Source organism: Dendrobates tinctorius, unplaced genomic scaffold (assembly GCF_039654945.1).
Source record: "Dendrobates tinctorius isolate UK_male_01 unplaced genomic scaffold, ASM3965494v1 ptg000017l, whole genome shotgun sequence".
NCBI lineage: Eukaryota > Metazoa > Chordata > Amphibia > Anura > Dendrobatidae > Dendrobates > Dendrobates tinctorius.
The window spans coordinates 2,523,111-2,545,504 of NW_027361685.1; the positions used below are offsets into that span (position 1 = coordinate 2,523,111).

A 22,394-nucleotide genomic window follows, 5' to 3' on the forward strand; every position below is an offset into this window, starting at 1 on the left:
TCAGGTTTCTCCACTTGTCCGGCTGTTGCAGGCCGATGCTGCGGGTGCCTCCGGTGCGGCGTTGTGTGCCCATCGATGCCCGGGGCTCTGCCGACATTGTTCGACAGACCAGAGCCCCAGCATTTCCTCGGTTCCCTGTATACGTGCGCTGAAGTGCCGGTAAAAAAAAAAAAGATGGCCGCCGGCGCGTGCGCAGATGGGATCTCGGGACCCAGTTCTCGAGAGATGAGATTTGAAATCTCATCTCTCGAGAGCTGGGTCCCGAGATCCCATCTGCGCACGCGCGGCGGCCATTTTTTTACAGGCACCACCGCGCGCACACAGGGAACCCAGGGAAAATGGCTGCCGGCGCGTGCGCAGATGGGATCTCGGGACCCAGCTCTCGAGAGATGAGATTTCAAATCTCATCTCTCGAGAACTGGGTCCCGAGATCCCATCTGCGCACGCGCCGGCGGCCATCTTTTTACCGGCACACAGGGAACCGAGGAAATGCCGGGGCTCTGGCCTGTCGCACAATGTTGGCAGAGCCCCGGGCATCGACGGGCACACAACGCGGCACCGGACACACCCGCAGCAGCGGCCAGCAACCGCCGGACGCCCCCGATCACAGCCTAGGTAAGGCATGTCCGCTTTGTAAGACGCACCCCTGTTTTCCCCCCAAATTTTGGGGAAAAAAAGTGCGTCTTACAAAGCGGAAAATACGGTATATGTTTTTCTAAGATTTGGGTGTTTTGATCATTTATGTGGTTTTGCCACACCCCCGTGATTTTGCATATGTATGACGGATCCATTTATATGTCCATGATTTTCAGCTAGCATGACCTGTTTATTTAAAATATAAATTTGTTACATTTATAGGATGCAGCTTTCTACCATTTGTATTGTTCTATTCCTGACACTGGAGTGGCTTATAAACTTATGAAGTATATAGTTTGAGGTCTGGGATCTGAAAATATGTGGCTAGTTTTCTGACTGTTTCGGATAACATGATACATGATTTTAGTTTTTGTCTAGTCTCACTTGAACATAGGTCAATACTAAATAGTCTCCTGATGAGTCGCCTTTGGTGAGGACGATGAAATGAGAGGCTTGGAGAGTGTGAATACGTCACCTCACCCTATATACTGAACTGTGGGGTACATGTTTTTTCTATTAGTCACCTACTAACTAACCTTCAGGGGGTGAATTATGGGTATAGTTTTACATTTGGAGTTAATAAGGTTTAGTTTTATTCTTTTGTCAGCAAACATGAGGAATCTCAAGAGACAACCCATTTAAGAAGATTCAATTTTGGTTAAAACTATTCCAACATTTTGAACATAAAAAAGGCTTCTCCCCTATGTGACATATCTGATGTTTATTAACAGTTGATTTCCATGTAAAATTTTTCCCACATTAAGAAAAATGAAAATGGCTTCTCCTTTATGTGACTGCTCTGATAGCGATCAAGAAGATCCTTCTGGTTAAAATATTTCCCACAGTCTTAACAGGAAAAAGGCTTCTCCCCTGTGTGAGTTCTCTGGTGGGTAACAACATTTGATTTCTGTGCAAAACATTTCCCACATTCTAAACATGAAAAAGGCTTCTCCCCTGTGTGGATTCTCTGGTGCTTAACACAATCTGATTTACTGTTAAAACATTTCCCACATTCTGAACAGGAAAAAGGCTTCTCCCCTGTGTGGATTCTCTGGTGCTTAACACAATCTGATTTACTGTTAAAACATTTCCCACATTCTGAACAGGAAAAAGGCTTCTCCCCTGTGTGAGTTCTTTGGTGGGTAACAAAATATGATTTATGTGAAAAACATTTCCCACATTCTGAACATGAAAAAGGCTTCTCCCCTGTGTGAGTTCTCTTATGGGTAACAAAATGTGATTTCTGTGCAAAACATTTCCCACATTCTGAACATGAAAAAGGCTTCTCCCCTGTGTGAGTTCTTTGGTGGGTAACAAAATATGATTTATGTGCAAAACATTTCCCACATTCTGAACAGGAAAAAGGCTTCTCCCCTGTGTGGGTTCTCTGATGGGCAACAAAATTTGATTTCTGTGCAAAACATTTCCCACATTCTGAACATGAATATGAATTCTTTGCTTTAGGAGCAGTTTGTTTTTTATTGCCTTTTTTGTGACTTTGATTTTCCTTAGTAGTCAGTAGTGAATCAGAAGATGGGACCTGTTTCATAGGATCAGATGACAGATCTTTGCTGTGAATGGATGATGGTATATCTGGAGTAATGACATTCACTTCAGTTGTATCTTGTAGGATCTCAAGATCATCAGATTTCAAAATGGAAGATGTCAGCTGTCCCTCTGATCTCCTGGTACAGTCATCTGCTAAGATAAAAAAAACAATTTTTTAATAAAATATCCTTGAGTTTTATATTTTTGAGCATTTCTACTTAAACTGTCCATAAAAATGGCAAGCTATGTAAAAGCTTAAATTATTTACCAAGACAATGACAGTTCACAGTCTAATAGAAAACCTTGTTATGTAGGCAAAAAAAATACCAATTCTCATCTCACAAAACACAAGTCCCCACTCAGGTCCATCATCTGTCAATGGAAAAACAGAGGTTCCCACACTATTAGTGGCTCAAAGGCTGTTGAAAAGCAACAGGGTTTCTATAAACCAATCCAGCAAAATCCGCTCTCACTTCGGAGTCTTGCAGTGTGCTCAAACATTTAGGATCCCTGTATTTAGCAATATTATAGTGAGAAGAATCCACTTAATTTGCGGTGTCTCCTGGAGCACAATCTGGGCACTATGTGCTGGGTAAGAAAATGGCAAATGTGTAATTTTCACTCTCCAACATCCACTGCATGTTAATTTCCAGAAAGTGGCTGTGGAATCAAAATATTCACTCCTCCTAAGGATTATAACCCTCAGTGAATTAATTTATAACATGGAATCACTTTATGGGGATTTTGACTATTCTGTTTTTCTGTCATTTAGTTATATTAGGGCTTCTGCATATGGTGTGCCCAATCTCATCTGGGATCTGTTCCTGCTGTCCAGCTGGAGTAATCTGCTCCCTACTTCAGCCAATTGGAAAGTACCACACCCTACTAAAGCGCAAAGCACATGGCCGGAATCTGCCAGATACAGCGCTGTTCTCCTCTGGTTCAGTCCTCTGTGCTCAGCTTGCGGCTTGTGTATTTGTTTCCTGCTGTGACCGTGGCCCGTTTACTGACTACTCTTGTGTCTTCTGATTCTGTATTCTGTCCTTCTGGTTCTGACCCAGCTACCTGACTATTCTTCTTGCCATCGAACACCACAGAATAGCAGGTAACACCATGGTACAAGCCTAGGGGTCCCAGTGTAAGTCCAGATCCATGTAATGGTGTTAAAGGGCGGTGAGCAAGGCAATCCTTGGGATATATAAAGAAGAGAAGATAGAGCCAAGCATGTTCATGGTGGACATCTTTTGAGCTGCCAGGTGACCATGAACAGTGCTCCCAATACATTGTGTCTGCAAACTATTCCAGCTAGATCTGCATTCAAATAGCTAAATGGCGCTCCTTCCCTTCTGAACACTGCCATGTGCCCAGACAGTAATGTACAACCGTATGTAGGGTATAGTGCGAAGCTGGGAAATAATTTGTAAGATTCATTTATTTTCTATTATCCTTTGTGAAGAATTCCAAACTTACCACCACATAAAGTGACACAATCAGATATTAAAAATGGGGCCTGATTAGGAAAATACTGAAATGATCAAACTCCACAGTCTCCATCAGTAATAAATGAGTAGCTAGTGGTGAAACCTCTCTGGTGTAATTAGAGTATGGGGCTCGGAGACTTCACAATCTATACTATCGTAAGGGCCAATATTTTCTGTCAGATGAGTTTCAAGAAGAAATATTTGGCATTTAAAGAGAACTGTGTATAAAGCCGGTTTCACATATCCTGATATTTCCGGTACCGGAGACGTCCATGTGTGTAATATTTGTGGCACATGTGTGACAACCGTATACCGCCCGTGTGCAGTATCAGTACCACATGGACGGCCGGCAGGGAAGAAGCGCTGCAGTAAGCGCTATTCCCCGGCGGCGGGTGCTGAAGACGCTCTCATTATTCTCCTCTGCTTTGCCAACGAGGAGAATGAGGAGAGTTCTATTAAAGTCAGAATGATGACAGCAGGTGGGGGCTTTTGGGATTATTACTACCATCAACCTACACCTGCTACTGCTAAGTACAGTGACAGCAGGAGTGGATGATGGGAGTATTCCTCACCCACCGCCTGCACTAAAACTAAATAAATGAATGAAAATACCGGTGTGGGTTCCCCTGTATTTTCTATAACCTGTCTGGCAAAACTCACAACTGGGGGCTGCAACCCTCAGCTGTCAGCTTCAGCAAGGCTGGTTATCCAGAATAGAGGGGTCCTCACACTGTTATTTTAATTATTTAAATAAATTATTTTAAAAAAATGGCATGGAGTCCCCCCCATTTTTGACAACCAGCCTTGCTGAAGCTGACAACTGGGGGGCTGGTATTCTTAGGCTTGTAAGGGGCCATGGATATTGACCCCCCCAGCCTAAAAATAGCAGCCTGCAGCTGCCCAGAAAAGGCACATCTATTAGATGCGCCAATTCTGGTGCTTTGCACTTAGGTGTTGGTGAGTATAACTGTGTTTGCTATTTTTGAAAAAGGAAAACTGTTTTGTTTTATTTCTAATAAAAGACTTTATTCTGGCTGTGTCTTTATTTACCATGTAACTATGGGGTTCGTAATGGATAAACACTTTTCCATTACTAAGGCTAGTTTCACATTTGCAATTCTGGGCGCAGCGACAGCCTGCGCACGACCGCCGCTGAGCCCCGCCCCCTGTCGCGCCTCCTCCGGTAGCTCCACCTACCGGCGCACGACACTGCATGCGTCCTGCGTCCCCTATCTTTATCACTGGGGACGCAGGTCGTGCGCAGTCTGTGTTTGGCGGCGCATGCGTCCTTCTGACAGGTTGCGTTTGGCGCTGGTCGGCGCACCATCAAAAGGACGCATGCGCCGCCAAACGTAGACTGCGCATGACCTGTGTCCCCAGTGATAAAGATAGGGGACACAGGACGCATTTCCCACAGCTACAGGGCAAGTGGGAAGAGCTAGGAAAAGCATCAGAATTGGCACATCTAATAGACATGCTTTTTCTGGGAAGCTGCGGGCTGGTTATTGTTGAATCTGTATTTGTAGTTTTCAGTTAATGAGATTCTTGTGCTTCGGGGTGGGGTTGTGGGAGTGGCTGTGGGTTGGGCTGTGGGTGGGGCCTTATGTGGTGCTCTGCGTACATATTCATCTGTATTGGTATATGACACTGATCTGCTGTGAATGCATTTTCTGGTTCACCTCTGGCTTCTGGTGAGGGTGATGGAGCTGGCTGTACTGACAGAGTAGTGAGTTCTCTATCTGGACTCCCTCTGTTGGTGAAAGGACGTAATGAAACTGATCTAAATGGCAGAAACCTGCCACCTGAGGAGGAGGAGGACTGCGATTGGACATCAGGAGTCTTTGATTGGAGTTAAGGCAGCCGACTCCCTATTTTCTTGCTGGTGATTTCTCCTGCCTGTGGCTTCTGGTTTCCAGTTCGGTTCCTGCCTTCTCAAAGCTAAGTTTGCTCTGCTATTGTTCATTTGAGTTTTGGTCTGGTTACTTAGTTTTTTGTGTTCAGCCAGCCCCGGATGGGGCTGTGCTGAATTCCCATTTTTGTCTCTGATTATTTCGGTTTGTTTTTGTCCCTGATCAGTTGATCTCTTTTGCTCTGTCTTCAGAATATACCTGAGTGCTGATATAGGGATTTGAAGTCTAGTGACTTCAGGGCTTTTTCCTATCAGACGTGTTGGACATCTTTTTGGCAGGGTTTTTTCGGATTGCAGACAGCAGCTTTCCTTTCCTATCCTTTCTAGTTAGTGTGGGCCCCACCGTTTGCTCAGCCTATCTTTCTATCTGTGTTTGTGTTTTCATTTTGTTTCACCGACAATACATGTTGGAGGCTGTCTATTCCTTTGGGGTCTGCTCTGGGGCAGGTTAGATTTTCCCTTTTCTTTCTTTAGGCTTAATTAGTTCTCCGGCCGTGACGAGGCATCTAGGACCACCGTAGGCACGCTCCACGGCTACGGCTAGTTGTTGTGGATAAGATCAGGGGTCTGCAATCCGCTAGTTACCAACCTCTCCGGTTTTCTGGGCTTAGCTTGCTTTTTGTTTTTCCTCTTCGGTGACTCATTCATAACAGAATCACCAGCCATACCGCATATTCTAGGGTACTCAAAAGCAGGAAAGAATTGTAAAAAAAAAAAAAAAAGTGTCAGAATTTTTTTATATGTATATTTTTTCCTCTTTTTCTCTGAGGCCGTAGGAGGATTTTTTTTTCTTAATGGAGATTAAGCAATTGTCTGATCGTGTGGAGCAGCTCACTGCTGAAGTGCGGGGAATTTCCACCTATCTCGCTCACTCACATGCTGTTGAACCAAAGATCCCTACTCCTGATGTGTTTTTTGGGGATCGGTCTAAATTTTTGAATTTTAAGAATAATTGTAAATTATTTCTTGCTTTGAAGCCTAACTCTTTGGGGAGCTCTGCGCAGCAGGGTAAAATTGTCATCTCCTTGCTGCGCGGCGATCCCCAGGATTGGGCCTTTTCTCTGACACCTGAAAATCCTATTCTGACTAATGTGGATGCATTTTTTCAAGCCTTGGGGTAGTTATATGATGAACCTAATGCTATTGATCAAGCTGAGAAAGCCCTATTGGCATTGAACCAGGGTCAGGATCCTGCAGAGTTATACTGTCAAAAATTCCGAAAGTGGGCTGTCCTTACCACATGGAATGATGGTGCCTTGGCAGCTCTCTTTCGGAAGGGTTTGTCAGAAACCATAAAAGATACTATGGTGGGATTTCCTGTTCTCTCTGGTCTTGACGATTCTATGCCATTAGCCATTCAAGTTGATCGGCGTTTTCGTGAACGCAAAACTACACGAGAGGTGTTGCCACCTTTTGGACAAATGTCTGAACCTATGCATTGTGATAGAGTTTTGTCTATGGCGCAACATCAGGAGTTTAGAAGGCGTAATAAGCTGTGTTTTTTCTGTGGAGATGCCTCTCATAGTATTTCTGTCTGCCCTAAACGAGAGAAACGTTTTGCACACACATTTGTTGTGGGTGGTGTACAACCTAAGTTTCTTTTAGCAATTACTCTGATCTGCTCCTTATCCACATTTTCCGCTAAGGTTTTTGTGGATTCAGGAGCGGCTCTGAACCTGATGGACTTGGATTTTGCTAAACGTTGTGGTTTTCCTATGACACCTCTGCGGACGCCTATTCCTTTGAGGGGTATTGATGCTACTCCTTTGGTGGAGAATAAACCTCAGTTTTGGACCCAGGTGATAATGCGGGTCGCCCCAGACCACCAAGAAAATTGCAGATTTTTGGTCTTGCATAATTTGCATGATACCATTGTTCTGGGGTTTCCCTGGTTGCAAATTCATAATCCAGTTTTGGATTGGAAATCTGTATCTGTGGTGATTTGGGGTTGTCGGTGTGCTCTTGGCGACACTCCTGTTTTCTCCACCTCTCCCCAGTCGCATGATGTTCCTGACTATTTGGCTGATTTTTATGATGTATTTAGTGAGAGCAAGTCTGCATCTTTGCCTCCTCATAGGAGTTATGACTGTGCAATTGAGTTGAGGCCTGGGTGTAAATTTCCCAAGGGTCGACTTTTCAATTTATCTGTACCCGAACACGAGGCTATGCGATCTTATATTAAGGAGTCATTGGAAAAGGGTCATATTAGACCATCCTCTTCACCCTTAGGTGCTGGGGGGTTTTTTGTGGCCAAGAAAGATGGTTCATTAAGGCCTTGTATTGACTATCGTTCCCTCAACAAAATTACGGTTAAATATCAGTATCCGTTACCCCTGATTTCTGATTTATTCTCCAGAGTTAAAGGTGCTTGCTGGTTTACTAAGCTTGATCTCAGGGGGCGTATAATCTTATTCGCATCAAGCATGGGGATGAGTGGAAGACGGCGTTTAATACTCCGGAGGGACATTTTGAGTACCTGGTGATGCCTTTTGGGCTCACTAATGCCCCTTCTGTCTTCGAATCCTTTATGAATGATATTTTCCGGGACTTTGTGGATAAGTTTTTGATCATCTATCTGGATGATATTTTGATCTTTTCCAATGATTGGGACTCATGTGGAACATGTTCGGACTGTGTTCCGGATTTTGAGGGAGAATTCCCTGTATGTTAAGGGATGGAAGTGCCTTTTTGGTGTACAGAGGATTTCATTTTTGGGATTTATTTTGTCTCCGTCAACTACTGAAATAGACCCGGCCAAGGTGCAGGCCATTTATGATTGGGTTCAGCCCACTTCTTTGAAGGCTCTCCAGAAGTTTTTGGGTTTTGCTAATTTTTATCGTAAATTTATAGGTAATTTTTCTGGTATTGCCAAACCACTGACTGATTTAACTAAGAAGGGTGTTGATGTGCTGAATTGGTCTTCAGAGGCTGTTTCGGCCTTTCAGGAGCTGAAGCGGAGGTTCACTTCTGCTCCGGTTTTATGGCAACCTGATGTCTCACTTCCTTTTGAGGTAGACGCTTCAGAGATTGGTGCAGGAGCTGTTTTGTCCCAAAAAGATCGGGTGACGTCTAAAATGAATCCCTGTGCCTTCTTTTCCCGAAAGTTCTCCCCATCTGAATGCAACTATGATGTGGGGAATCGGGAATTGTTAGCCATGAAATGGGCATTTGAGGAGTGGAGACATTGGTTGGAGGGAGCTAGACATCAAGTTGTGGTCCTCACTGACCACAAGAATTTGATTTACCTTGAGTCGGCCAAACGCTTGAATCCTAGACAGGCTAGGTGGGCCTTGTTTTTTACGCGTTTTGATTTTGTGGTCTCCTTTCTTCCAGGCACTAAGAATGTTAAGGCAGACGCCCTTTCTAGGAGTTTCTTTGCTGATTCTCCTATTGTGACCAAGCCTACTACCATCCTAGGTGAGGGGGTAGTTCTTTCTGCCATCTCACCCGATTTGAGACGTGCTCTGGAAGAATTTCAGGAGGACAGACCTGAGCATTGTCCTATGGGAAAGTTGTATGTTCCTGACCAGTGGAGGAAGAGAGTGATGTCTGAAGTTCATTGCTCCGCATTGGCTGGTCATCCAGGTATTTTTGGTACCAGAGATTTGGTGAGTCGGTCTTTTTGGTGGCCTGCCTTATCTCGTGATGTCAGGAATTTTGTGCAGTCCTGTGGGACTTGTTCCCAGTCTAAACCCTGTTCTCGCTCTAGTGGGTTGTTGATGCCCTTGCCTGTGCCCAAGAGGCCATGGATTTCAATGGATTTTATTTCTGATCTTCCTGTCTCTCAGAGAATGACTGTTATCTGGGTGATTTGTGATAAATTCTCTAAGATGGTCCATCTTGTACCACTCACAAAGATGCCATCTTCCTCAGAGTTGGTACCCTTGTTTTTACAACAGGTGGTTTGGTTGCATGGAATTCCTGAGAACATTGTATCGGACAGAGGAGTACAGTTTGTTTCCAGATTCTGGAAAGCTTTTTGCTCCAAGCTGGGAATTCAGTTGTCCTTCTCCTCTGCGTTTCACCCTCAGACTAATGGGCAGACAGAGAGAACAAACCAGACTTTGGAGTCCTATTTGAGATGTTTTATATCTGCTGATCAGGATGATTGGGTCTCATTTTTGCCGTTGGCCGAATTCGCTTTAAATAATAGAGCTAGTTCTGCCACCTTGATGTCGCCCTTTATCTGTAACTTTGGGTTTCATCCTCGATTTTCTTCAGGGCAAGTGGAATCTTCAGCCTACCCAGGTGTTGACACTGTTGTAGAGAGAATGCAGCAGATTTGGGACCAAGTGGTGGATAAGTTGTCTCTCTCCCAGGAAAAGGCCCAGCGGTTTTCCAACAGGCATAGGACCATTGATCCCCGGTTTAAAGTGGGTGATATGGTTTGGTTATCATCAAAGAATATCTCTATGAAGGTGGCTTCTCCAAAGCTCAAGCCAAAATTTATTGGACCTTACAAGATTTTGGAGATTCTTAATCCGGTTTCTTTTCAATTGGCTCTTCCTGTTACGTTTAAGATCCATAACGTGTTTCATAAGTCGCTGTTGAAGAGGTTTGTTGAGCCAGTAGATCCTATGGCGGCACCTCCTGACCCTGTATTGGTTAAAGGTAATGTGGAATATGAGGTAGAGAAAATACTGGATTCTCGTCTGGCTAGACAGAGACTCCAGTATTTGGTCAAGTGGAAGGGTTATGGCCAGGAGGACAATTCTTGGGTCTCTGCCTCTGATATTCATGCCAATAGATTGGGCCCATCCTGATCGACCTGGTCAAGGGGGGTACTGTTGTGAATGCATTTTCTGGTTCACCTCTGGATTCTGGTGAGGGTGATGGAGCTGGCTGTGCTGACAGAGGAGTACTGAGTTCTCTATCTGGACTCCCTCTGTTGGTGAAAGGAGGTTATGAAGCTGATCTAAATGGCAGAAACCTGCCACCTGAGGAGGAGGACTGCGACTGGACATCAGGAGTCTTTGATTGGATTTAAGGCAGCTGACTCCCTATTTTCTTACTGGTGATTTCTCCTGCCTGTGGCTTCTGGTTTCCAGTTCGGTTCCTGCCTTCTCAAAGCTGTTTGCTCTGCTATTATTCATATGAGTTTTGGTCTGGTTACTTAGTTTTTTGTGTTCAGCCAGCCCCGGCTGGGGCTGTGCTGAATTCCCATTTTTGTCTCTGATTATTTCAGTTTGTTTTTGTCCCTGATCAGTTGATCTCTTTTGCTCTGTCTTCAGAATATACCTGAGTGCTGATATAGGGATTTTTCCTATCAGACGTGTTGGACATCTTTTTGGCAGGGTTTTTTCGGATTGCAGACAGCAGCTTTCCTTTCCTATCCTTTCTAGTTAGTGTGGGCCCCACCATTTGCTTATCCTATCTTTCTATCTGTGTTTGTGTTTTCATCTTGTTTCACCAACAATACATGTTGGGGGCTGTCTATTCCTTTGGGGTCTGCTCTGGGGCAGTTTAGATTTTCCCTTTTCTTTCTTTAGGCTTATTTAGTTCTCCGGCCATGACGAGGCGTCTAGGACCACCGTAGGCACGCTCCACGGCTACTGCTAGTTGTTGTGGATAAGATCAGGTGTCTGCAATCCGCTAGTTACCAACCTCTCCGGTTTTCTGGGCTTAGCTTGCTTTTTGTTTTTCCTCCTCGGTGACTCATTCATAACATTGATCCTTCAGTGACCTGCCCCCTATTTTACATAAAAAATTACATCCAGAAAAATATCACCGGCGATGGCGGCACCTGTGCAGTACCATCTATAAGTAAGAGGGAGAGGCTATTGGACAGGCGCCGCCAGTGTCATGTGAGAATTTTTTTTTCTAAGCCTCACAATAGTCACAATATTATAGGCATTATCAACAATAATATCAACACTATTATATGCATTATGTAAAAATGGGGGGCAGGTCAGTGAGGGATCAGCGACCTGTCATAAGCCAATACAGATGCATATGTAATTAGAGCACCACATAAAGCCCCGCCCACAGCCACGCCCCAGAGCACAAGAATCTCTAACTGAAATCTACAAATACAGATTAAACAACAACCACAAGACGGATTTCATCACCAGGTATCAATGCAATCAGTATAACAACGCCGACCTGACAGTGTCTGTAGGTTACTGAGCACAATCCTGCTGACCGGTTCCCATTAAATTTAGATCTTAGACATTTGGAAGAGATTGGAGAGATTTTTTCAAGACTATCAGGGAGTTACAGACTCACATTAGGCAGGAAGGCCGATCCCACCACAATCAAACTATCATACAGAATGAACAGGTTAAAAAAAGACATAGAATAAAAAAATATGTTATATCCCCAACAACAATGTATGTACGAGGGGAGAACACTAAACTGGATTTGCCCTCATTTATGGTGGACCATTGGAGCTACTATGAATCCTGACCAGAAGAGGAGAGAATGTATTAGTGCCCCCATTTCAGGAGAGATTGTGCAGTAATCTGAATTCCTTAGGATGGAAAACATAATGGAATTCATGACGTTTAGTAAATCTATGAAACCAGGGCTCGAGCTATGCCAACACATCTCCTGCAGGTGGGAATAACTGTATATTACAGCCATCAGCCACGCACAGCTTAGAGATCCATCATGGCACAGGTGGAATGTTTGTCCTGTAGTTTATCACAATCCTCCTTGAAGTTAGTTTGTTTTAAAAGAAATTGAAATTTCAGGCTAAAGGGAAACTCTGTTATTGTACAGAAAATTGACACTTACCGTATTTTTTGAACCATAAGACGCACCTAGGTTTTAGTGGAGGAAATTAGGAAAAACAAATTGAAGCAAAAAATGTTGTCAATTCTGTACTTATATCCCCTATCCTGGTATATATGGTCCTCACATCCCCATTCTGATACACATGGCCACCTCATCCCCATCCTGGCATGCATGGCCTCATCCCTATCCTGGTATGCATGGCCCCTCATCTCATCCTAGTATGCATGTATCCCTCATCCCTATCCTGGTATGCATGACCCCATCATCCCTATCCTGGTATGCAGGGCCCCATCTCGTCCTGGTATGCATGGCCCCATCTCGTCCTGGTATGCAGGGCCCCATCTCGTCCTGGTATGCAGGGCCCCATCTTGTCCTGGTATGCATGGCCCCATCTCGTGCTGGTATGCAGGGCCCCCATCTCATCCTGGTATGCATGGTACCATCATCCCTATCCTGGTATGCATGGTCCCATCCCTATCCTGGTATGCATGGCCCGTCATCTCATCCTAGTATGCATGTATCCCTCATCCCTATCCTGGTATGCATGACCCCATCATCCCTATCCTGGTATGCAGGGCCCCATCTTATCCTAGTATGCATGGCCCCATCTCGTCCTGGTATGCAGGGCCCCATCTCGTCCTGGTATGCATGGCCCCATCTCGTCCTGGTGTGCATGGTCCCATATCGTCCTGGTGTGCATGGTCCCATCTCGTCCTGGTGTGCATGGTCCCATCTCGTCCTGGTATGCAGGGCCCCCATCTCGTCCTGGTATGCATGGTACCATCATCCCTATCCTGGTATGCAGGGCCCCATCTCGTCCTGGTATGCATGGTCCCATCTCGTCCTGGTATGCAGGGCCCCCATCTTGTCCTGGTATGCATGGTACCATCATTTCAATTCTGGTATGCAGGGCCCCATCTCGTCCTGGTATGCAGGGCCCCATCTCATCCTGGTATGCAGGGCCCCATCTCATCCTGGTATGCAGGGCCCCATCTCATCCTGGTATGCAGGGCCCCATCTCATCCTGGTATGCAGGGCCCCATCTCGTCCTGGTGTGCATGGCCCCATCTCGTCCTGGTATGCAGGGCCCCCATCTCTTCCTGGTATGCATGGTACCATCATCCCTATCCTGGTATGCATGGCCCCATCCCTATCCTGGTATGCAGGGTCCACTATCTCCTCCTAGTATGCATGGTACCATCATCCCTATCCTGGTATGCATGACCCCATCCTTATCCTGGTATGCATGGCCCTGGAGGAGGAAGGACCGGAACAATAAAGGCAACAGTGTCTCTGAGCCGTAACCATTGGGAATGCCACTAGTGTGGCAGGGGGACAGAGAACCTGACCGGGACAGACCTGTGACCTCTGCTGCAAAGGGCGACTCTGATATAAAAAGGGGGGTGCGCCGGAACCTGGGGCTTCTGGCGGGAAGACAGGAGGTGCAGCAGAGGAAGGTTTGCTCCCTCCCTGCGGATAACACTACTGACAACAAACTGCACTTTCGTGCGCACCCCCCAACATCCAGCAACAGCACCAGTGACCACTTACTGCTGCCGGATGCTGACCCTACGCGACTGCAGGCAGGAAGCGCTGACCATACTGTGCAACGCTTAACAGCAGACAGTGTAGAGTGCATGACTCCCGTCGGAGACTTTCACTTTACATCTGCGGCTGCGGCCTTGATACTAGAACCCTCCGCCTCATCTGGACATACAGCAGCCCACCAAAAGGTCCCGGACTCTTCTTCACCGCTAAGAGATAGCGCCTCCGATACATCCAGGACCGCTTCCTCAACGTGATGCGCCATCTGCGGTGCCATCGTGGAATCTTTCAACCACCTCCCTTCGGACGACAGTCTGATAAGTTGAACCCTACCGTTTTTTCCTCTCCCGCCGTTAGCAATTCTTTTTTTGTTGTTACCACTGTTGACAGCTGAAGTCAAGCTGTCACTGCATAATACTGAACTTCCACATATTTGCCCGCGCAATACTTCTGTGCATCTTGTATATATTAACTCCCTGCATGGAGAAAGCGTTGTTATCTTTTTCTCTGGTTATATAAAAACACCCATTAACACTTGCTCTGTTTTCTGCTCGTCACTGCATCCAACGCACCTGCTGGTAGCCTACAGCCCCATCCCGTCCTGGTATACAGGGCCCCATACTTATAAGTGGCCCCCACCCCCATTCCTATCCTGGTATGCATGGCCCTATCAGAAAACATTAAAAAAACAAACCATTACACTTACCTACCCGGCGCTCCCTTGCAGCCTCCTGCTCCAGTGCCAGCAACTGTTTTATGCTTGTAAGCAGCGCTGAGAACAGTGAGTATTCATGAATATTCATTTCTCTTACGTAGTGGCACACGTGACCGCCAGTAGCAGCAGGAAGCCGGTGGCTGACACTGCGCGCTACTGAAGAGCAATGAATACTCACTGCCCTTTGCGTGCACAGTCCTGGCAGCTGTGCTCTGCTTGTAGGCAGCACATGATGTCCCTGCCATGTGCTGCTTACAAACATATAGCAGTTCCTGGCACCAGAGTAGGACGCTGCGAGGGAGCGCGGGGTAGGTAAGTGTAATGATTTGTTTTTTAATGTTTTCTGATGGGGCCATGCATACAAGGATTTGGATGGGAGCCAATTATAAGGATGGGGCCATGCATACCAGGACCGGGGTGGGGGGTGTAATCAGATCAAGATACTATTATTAAAGAGAAATGAATATTCATTGCCCTCCAAGCCCATGGGAGTGGAATGCAGTGAATATTCATTTCTCTTTAGCAGCGGGAACAGGAGTTAGCCGCAGCCACCGGCTCCAGACTCCTGTGACCCGATGCTCCGCCGATGCCGTTCCCCCACCTACCCATCATAGCCAGAGCCGGACTATAAGACGCACCCCCCATTTTCCTCAAGCATCTTATAGTCCGAAAATTACGCTACTTTTAACACAAATTGAAAAGTCAGGATAAAGAGAAACTCTGCTGTTATTGTACAGAAATTCACACTTGGCTTCACTGCACATTTACTGTTGTCGATCATAAAAGTGAAGTTTGGCCAGAAAGACTGGACCTGGTCTTGTAGGGACCATGAGACATTCAGCAGCACAGAAGGGAGAGAAGATTCATCCGATAAGATCTCAGGGAACTAGGAAGCCAACAGCATCATTACCCTCCGCTTTCTCTTACAGGCCCAGCATAATATTTTTCTTCAGGTGATTTTCTAACCTGTCAGCACATTCTACGTACGCTGTCATTTGGCTTTATAGATTACAGATCTGGGCAGGTAACGGTCAGCGTCTCCTAATCCCAGGGGGTAGGTGGATCCTCCAGGTTGTAAGTTCTATAGAAAAGGGCTTTCAATGCCCAAAGTCATTTGAACAGTTTTGGGTGGAGGAGAATGTTGTGGTCTAGAGGCAAAATGGTGATCATGGTAATAAGGCCGGACTACACCACCGATAAAGCAGCCACAGCCGGTGACTGAGAGGAATCTGTGACTTCTCTGCATTCAGTGGTTACTACTCACCTGGGTAGTCATATGTGGGATACTCCTCTTTACACCACTCATCACCCCTCACATATGTCTCTGTAGTATTAATATGGGTCAGATCTTCACCCTGAAACAAATATTGTAAGAGTCACAGACAGATGGAGAATTCCCATCTATGATCAGCTCTAATCCTGCCATCTCCACCGCTCTCATTACACAAGTATAAAACATATAATACTGGTGGATAAAACAAGACTGAGCACAAGACCTTCACAGCCGTCTACACATCATAGGGGAGATCTCCTGACACCTTCTCTCCATCTACCTGATGATCCTGAGGAGCACTGGGATCTTCTTGGTTACAGTCCTGTGGAAGAAGAGGACGGGGACATCTCTCTGGTGTTGTCCTCTTACTGGATAGATCTGGAGGAAACACATACAGGGACTGAATTCATTCTCTACATACAGATAATTATAGGCCGTGTGTATTTAGTCCTGTCTATTACCTGGTGATGTGAGGGGCTGGGGAACCTCCATTATGACGTTCTTGTACAGATCTCTGTGTCCTTCTAAATACTCCCACTCCTCCATGGAGAAATAGACAGCGACATCCTGACACCTTATAGGAACCTGACACATACAATGATACCGTCATCCCCCGATCCCTTCATAGTGTTACTGTATAATGTCCCAGCATTCCCAGCAGTGTCACCTCTCCAGTCAGCAGCTCAATCATCTTGTAGGTGAGTTCTAGGATCTTCTGGTCATTGATGTCCTCATGGATCAGGGGGTGAGGTGGAGGCCTTGTGATTGGGCTCAGGGGTCTTCCCCATCCCTCAGACACAGGGTCCTGACAGCGATCACTAGAGGTCTTCTTCACCACTATGTAATCCTGGTTATGGAGAGACACATTAATAAATCTCACTACAGACATTTCCAGAGTCCTCACCTCTCCAGTTCTGTCCATCTGTTATTCCCGTAGATAAGAATGATGTAATGTGACGTCATCCGAATCTCTCACCTCTCCAGTGAGACGGAAGAGGATCTCTAGGGTGAGGTGTAACATCCTCTCCGCCATCTTGTCTCTGTCCATATCCATCCTTGATGGGTAAATCAGGAAAATTCTCTTTTGTAGAAGATCTTCACTGAGAGGATCCGATATTGTAGAGACCTGAATGAGAAGAAGATGATCCGATGTAACATCATAAGAATCCTGTGTAATAATACAATGACAGCAGCAATCTGCAGAGTCAGGAGATATGACTCTGACAAATATATATACATACATACACATATCTATCTATCTATATATATAATTTCACCAAAGAAAGTAAGGACTGCAGCACTCACTGATCCATATTGAAAGTCCATAGTTTATTTGGAGCAAAAGTGTAAAACTTCATGGCCAGGAGGCTGAAGAAAGGAGTGAGCAAACTCTGACGACGGCCTAACAGGGCTTCCACGGGTCAGCTATATATATATATATATATATATATATATTCGTCTAATTCTGTCTGTCTGTAACGGAAATCCCGCGTCGCTGATTGGTCGTGCCTGGGGACATCACTGAAGGTGGAGGAAGATGGCGCCCGCAGCAGTCCTCCACAGGAACTTCACCAACGATGTCCCCTGCCTTAACTTGAGCAGAGGATGGCAAAAAAACCCCAGTCAGCAAGGGGCAAGCCTAAGGCAGGACGCAGATGCTGTTCAGAAGGAAATCTCCACACCGCCCGAACACCGGGTAGCGGTGACGTCACCATAGAGAAGGAAGATGGCGCGTGCAACAGGCGGAGACGTGCCCATGGAAAACAATGTCAGATGAGGGTCCAGCCCCCCCGGTCTGCAAGGGGCAATCCCAAAGTCGATCCCAGAAGCCTTTCCGAAGCAATTTTCTACACCGCCTGAACATATATATTTGGCAGAGTCATATCTCCCGAATCCGCAGATTGCTGCTGTCGTTGTAGACCCAGATCAGATGTTATGGAGATGAATGAGGGAGACCAAAGTTCAAAAATAGACTTTTCTTTACTTACCAAGACCTTGATGAGAAGTATACACATCAGACGGCAGGCACAACACTTTATGAATGCTTCTTCTGTATTATGCAGTCAGGAACTTTCCGGTTACATGCGGCAGTACATAACCTTTGTTATAAGCCACAATAGTGCAGCAAACCTGAGCTAGTGACCTCTTCCTGCTCTGTGTCTCCGCTATGCTCGCTGCCTGGAATCCGAATTCTTACTGCCATTATATTTTTGTATCTTTGCTTTCCTTCAGAACGTACTATCCGATGTCTCCCTCCTGGCACACAACACCATATCAATTCAGGAGGACGGCAATCAGATAGACCAAAGGCCTGGATTTCTCACTTTCTATCTGACTCATCACAAGGAAATTGTTCTCCTGTGTGGCCATGTAGCTCAATATGAGGGCTCCCTCACAGTATGACGGCCCCCCAGCACCTCACACAGTATTATGGCGAGAGATGAGCGAATATTTCAATGTTCGGCTCATGATCGCCGAATTTGCAATATTTGCCGATTTAATTGCAGAATATAGCCGAACATGCACAGCACAAAACCGGTGTTTCCCAAGCTGTGTGACATTGTGGTAAACACCGGTGTAGCGCTTCTGATTGGCGGTAAAATCATCTCCGCCAGTCACAGAGCCGCGGTTCACACACTGTCAGAACACAGCATGACCACCCAGCTGTGATCGGAGGTAAAAAGTTTATCTCCGGTCACTGGTGTCAGCTCTAATCCTGCCATCTCCACCGTTCTCACTACAAAAGTATAAAACATATAATACTGGTGGATAAAACAAGACTGAGCACAAGACCTTCACAGCCGTCTACACATCACAGGGGAGATCTCCTGACACCTTCTCTCCATCTACCTGATGATCCTGAGGAGCACTGGGATCTTCTTGGTTACAGTCCTGTGGAAGAAGAGGACGGGGACATCTCTCTGGTGTTGTCCTCTTACTGGATAGATCTGGAGGAAACATATAAAGGGACTGAATTCATTCTCTACATACAGATAATTATAGGCCGTGTGTATTTAGTCCTGTCTATTACCTGGAGATGTGAGGGGCTGAGGAACCTCCATTATGACGTCCTTGTACAGATCTCTGTGTCCTTCTATATACTCCCACTCCTCCATGGAGAAATAGACAGCGACATCCTGACACCTTATAGGAACCTGACACACACAATGATACCGTCATCCCCCGATCCCTTCATAGTGTTACTGTATGATGTCGGTCTGTCATTCCAAGGATGTCGTTCTAAGGATAACATCTGAAATATGCCTGAAAATGACTCCCTGCTATAGATGCTTCATTATTATTATTACTATGCTTCACTATTACTATCACTCTGACAATCGATCTGCTTCATCCACAGGTATGTGTTCTGGCTGCAATACCATCATCACACATCTTTCCGAAATCCCAATCACCCCAATATCTGTCTGCTATCTATGGTATGTGTTCTGGCTGCAATACCATCATCACCCATCTTTCCTGAACCCCAATCACCCCTGTATCTGTCTGCTATCAATGGTATGTGTCCCGGCTGCAATACCATCATCACCCATCTTTCCTGAACCCCAATCACCCCTGTATCTGTCTGCCATCACTGGTATGTGTTCAGGCTGCAATACCATCATCACCCATCTTTCCTGAACCCCAATCACCCCTGAATCTGTCTGCTATCACTGATATGTGTTCTGGCTGCAATACTATCTCCCTTTGCATTTCCTCTTGTGACTTTAATTAACCGTCTCCTGTGTCTGCATCCAGTCTCCCTGCTGCTCCTGCCTTTCTGATCACACCTGGGCCCTTTCATGTGCTGTTAAGTTAGTATAAATTCAGACTCAGAGGTCTGGCTGACCTCGGTCTGTCATTGCAAGGATGTCTTCTAAGGATAACATCTGAAATGAGCCTGAAGTGACCAGAAGGTACGACTAACCGCTGCGTTTACATGTTCTAAATTTCTTTTGCCTTCTAAATTACTCTCATCATGCTGACATACGCACTAACAGTTTTGGCTCCACTACTCCCTACTCTCCTTCACTATCCGCAAACCCCAGCACCCGCTAACCAAATAATAATCTCTCCTTCCCTCTTGCCTCCCCACCTGACCTCCTCTGCTGACCTGCTCCTCGACCTCAGAGCTCTCCTAATAAAATACAAAACAAGCCACCCACCCTCCTTCTCCCACATGCTCTCCCTCTATCTGCTTCTCACTGCTGGTGACATATCTCCCAACCCTAGACCCCCACAGCCCATACCTCCCATCATTACCCCCTTCTATCGTTCCCAAACCAACACAAACACCAGAAATCTTTCCCACCTCAAATCCGTGCCCTTGACACCCACCACCTTGCTCCCACTCTTTGGCTCACTCTGGAATGCCAGCTCTGTCTGCAATAAACTCCATGTGATTCCCAACCTCTTTACCTCTCGTAATTTTTCCTTCCTTGGCCTCACCAAAACATGGCTGACACCCTCCGACACAGCCTCCCCTGCTGTGCTAGCTTAAGGCGGCCTCCACTTCATCCATACTCCTCGCCCTGGCAACACACATGGCGGAGGAGTGGGCCTTCTCCTTTCTTCCAACTGCACCTTAAACCCAATCCCACCTCTTCCCTGCCTTGTCCTCCCCTCTTTTGAAGTCCACTCTGTCCGCATCTACTCTCCCGCCAACCTCCAAGTGGCCGTCATATACCGACCTCCAGGCCCGACCACTGCCTTCATTGACCAATTCTCCACCTGGCTCCTTCACATTCTCTCTGCTGACATTCCCACCATCATCGTGGGTGACTTCAACATCCCCATTGACACCCAACATTCAGCAGCCTCCATACTCCTGTCCCTTACTTCATCTTTTGGACTCACTCAGTGGTCCTCCTCAGCCACCCACACAGACGGACATACATACAGTAGACCTGGCCTTCACCTTTCTCTGCTCTATTTCTAACTTCACCACCTCCCATCTCCTTCTATCTGACCACCATCTACTCACTTTCTCATCCCTATCCTCCTCACCTGTCACCGATGTCCAGAAGCATGCGCACCCCAGCAGAAACCTCACACATCTAGACACTCGCACACTCTCTGACTATATTCTACCACTGTCCTCCATATCTTCACTCCACGACACTGACACTACCACTACTTTCTACAATGCCACTCTTGCATCAGCCATCAACTTGGCTGCCTGTTGTGAATTTGCTTTCTGGCCTGCTTTTGAGTACCCTAGGATCTGCGGTTTAGGCTGGTGAACTAAGACCTCAGGAGGCACCGCAGATCCTAGGGTACTCAAAAGCAGGCCAGAAAGCAAATTCACAACAGTTGTGGTCAGCCAGCCCCGGTGGGGGCTGTGCTGAATTTCCATCCTTATGTTACTGTTTGTGCCAGTTTGTTTTTGTCCCTTATTAGATTGGCCTCTTTTTGCTCTGCTTTCAGAATATACCAGAGTGCTGATATAGTGGGCGAAGTTTAGTGACTTCAGTATTTTTCTATCAGACGTGTTGGGCATTTTTTGCAGGGTTTTTTGCGTGATTGCAGACAGTGTCTTTCCTTTCCTGTCCTGTCTAGTTAGTGTGGGCCCCATCGTTTGCTCAGTCTATTTTCCTACCTGCATTTGTGTTTTCATCTTGTCTCACCGACAATATATGTTTGAGGGCTATCTATTCCTTTGGGGTCTGCTCTGGGGCAGTTTAGATTTCCCCTTTCTTGCTTTAGGCTTATTTAGTTCTCCGGCTGTGTCGAGGCGTCTAGGATCATCGTAGGTACGCTCCACGGCTACTGCTAGTTGTGTGGATAGCATCAGGGGTCTGCAATCCGCTTAGTTTCCAACCTCTCTGGTTTTCTGTGGCTTAGCTTGGGCCTGCTCTCCTCGGTGACCCAATCATAACAGTCGCCCCTGTCATGCATAACAGAGTGCGACGAATCAATAGACAACCCTGGCACAATAACACCACCAAAAAGCTTCGGCAAGCATCCAGAATTGCAGAACGACGCAGGAAGAAAACTCATTCCCAAGACGACTTTACTGCACTCAAACAAGCAACACTTGCATTCAAATCGGCTCTCATCTCTGCTAAATAGGCCTACTTTACATCCCTTGTATCTTCCTTATCCCACAACCCCAAACAGTTGTTCAATACTTTTAACTCCCTCCTCCGCCCACCACTGCCCCCTCCGACTTCCCTAATCTCTGCCGAGGAATTTGCCGCACCACAACCCCTTTGTATACCAGACCAATGCCCAAACCCCATAACCTCCCTATATAACATCACTGAAGGGGAGCTTGCTCATCTCTCCAAATCACACCTCACCACTTGTGCACTTGACCCTATCCCATCCCACCTCCTCCCCAACATCACCACCACCCTTATCCCTTCCCTAACCCACCTCTTCAACCTATCACTAACTTCTGGTACCTTCCCTTCTGCTTTCAAACATGCCACAATCACACCTATCATTAAAAAGCCAACCCTCGATCCAACAGCCACGTCCAGCTATTGCCCAATATCGTTGCTCCCATTCGCTTCTAAACTCCTGGAAGCAGCATGTCCATACTGAACTTTC

General features: G+C 46.3%; 1 protein-coding gene across 1 annotated transcript in view; it reads right to left on the reverse strand.

The window, feature by feature from the left end:
* Nucleotides 1-1,342: 1,342 nt before the first annotated feature.
* Nucleotides 1,343-22,394, reverse strand: part of LOC141082380 (uncharacterized) — a 44,079-nt gene continuing 23,027 nt past the window's right edge. Inside the window, exons 4-10 of the mRNA XM_073566319.1 lie at nt 18,874-18,997; nt 18,693-18,790; nt 16,510-16,689; nt 16,304-16,427; nt 16,123-16,220; nt 15,834-15,924; nt 1,343-2,334 (exon numbers count right to left, since the gene is read on the reverse strand). Of these exons, the coding sequence (XP_073422420.1) occupies nt 1,484-2,334; nt 15,834-15,924; nt 16,123-16,220; nt 16,304-16,427; nt 16,510-16,689; nt 18,693-18,790; nt 18,874-18,997 (1,566 nt within the window). The 3' untranslated portion in view covers nt 1,343-1,483. The remainder of the gene's footprint in view (nt 2,335-15,833; nt 15,925-16,122; nt 16,221-16,303; nt 16,428-16,509; nt 16,690-18,692; nt 18,791-18,873; nt 18,998-22,394) is intronic.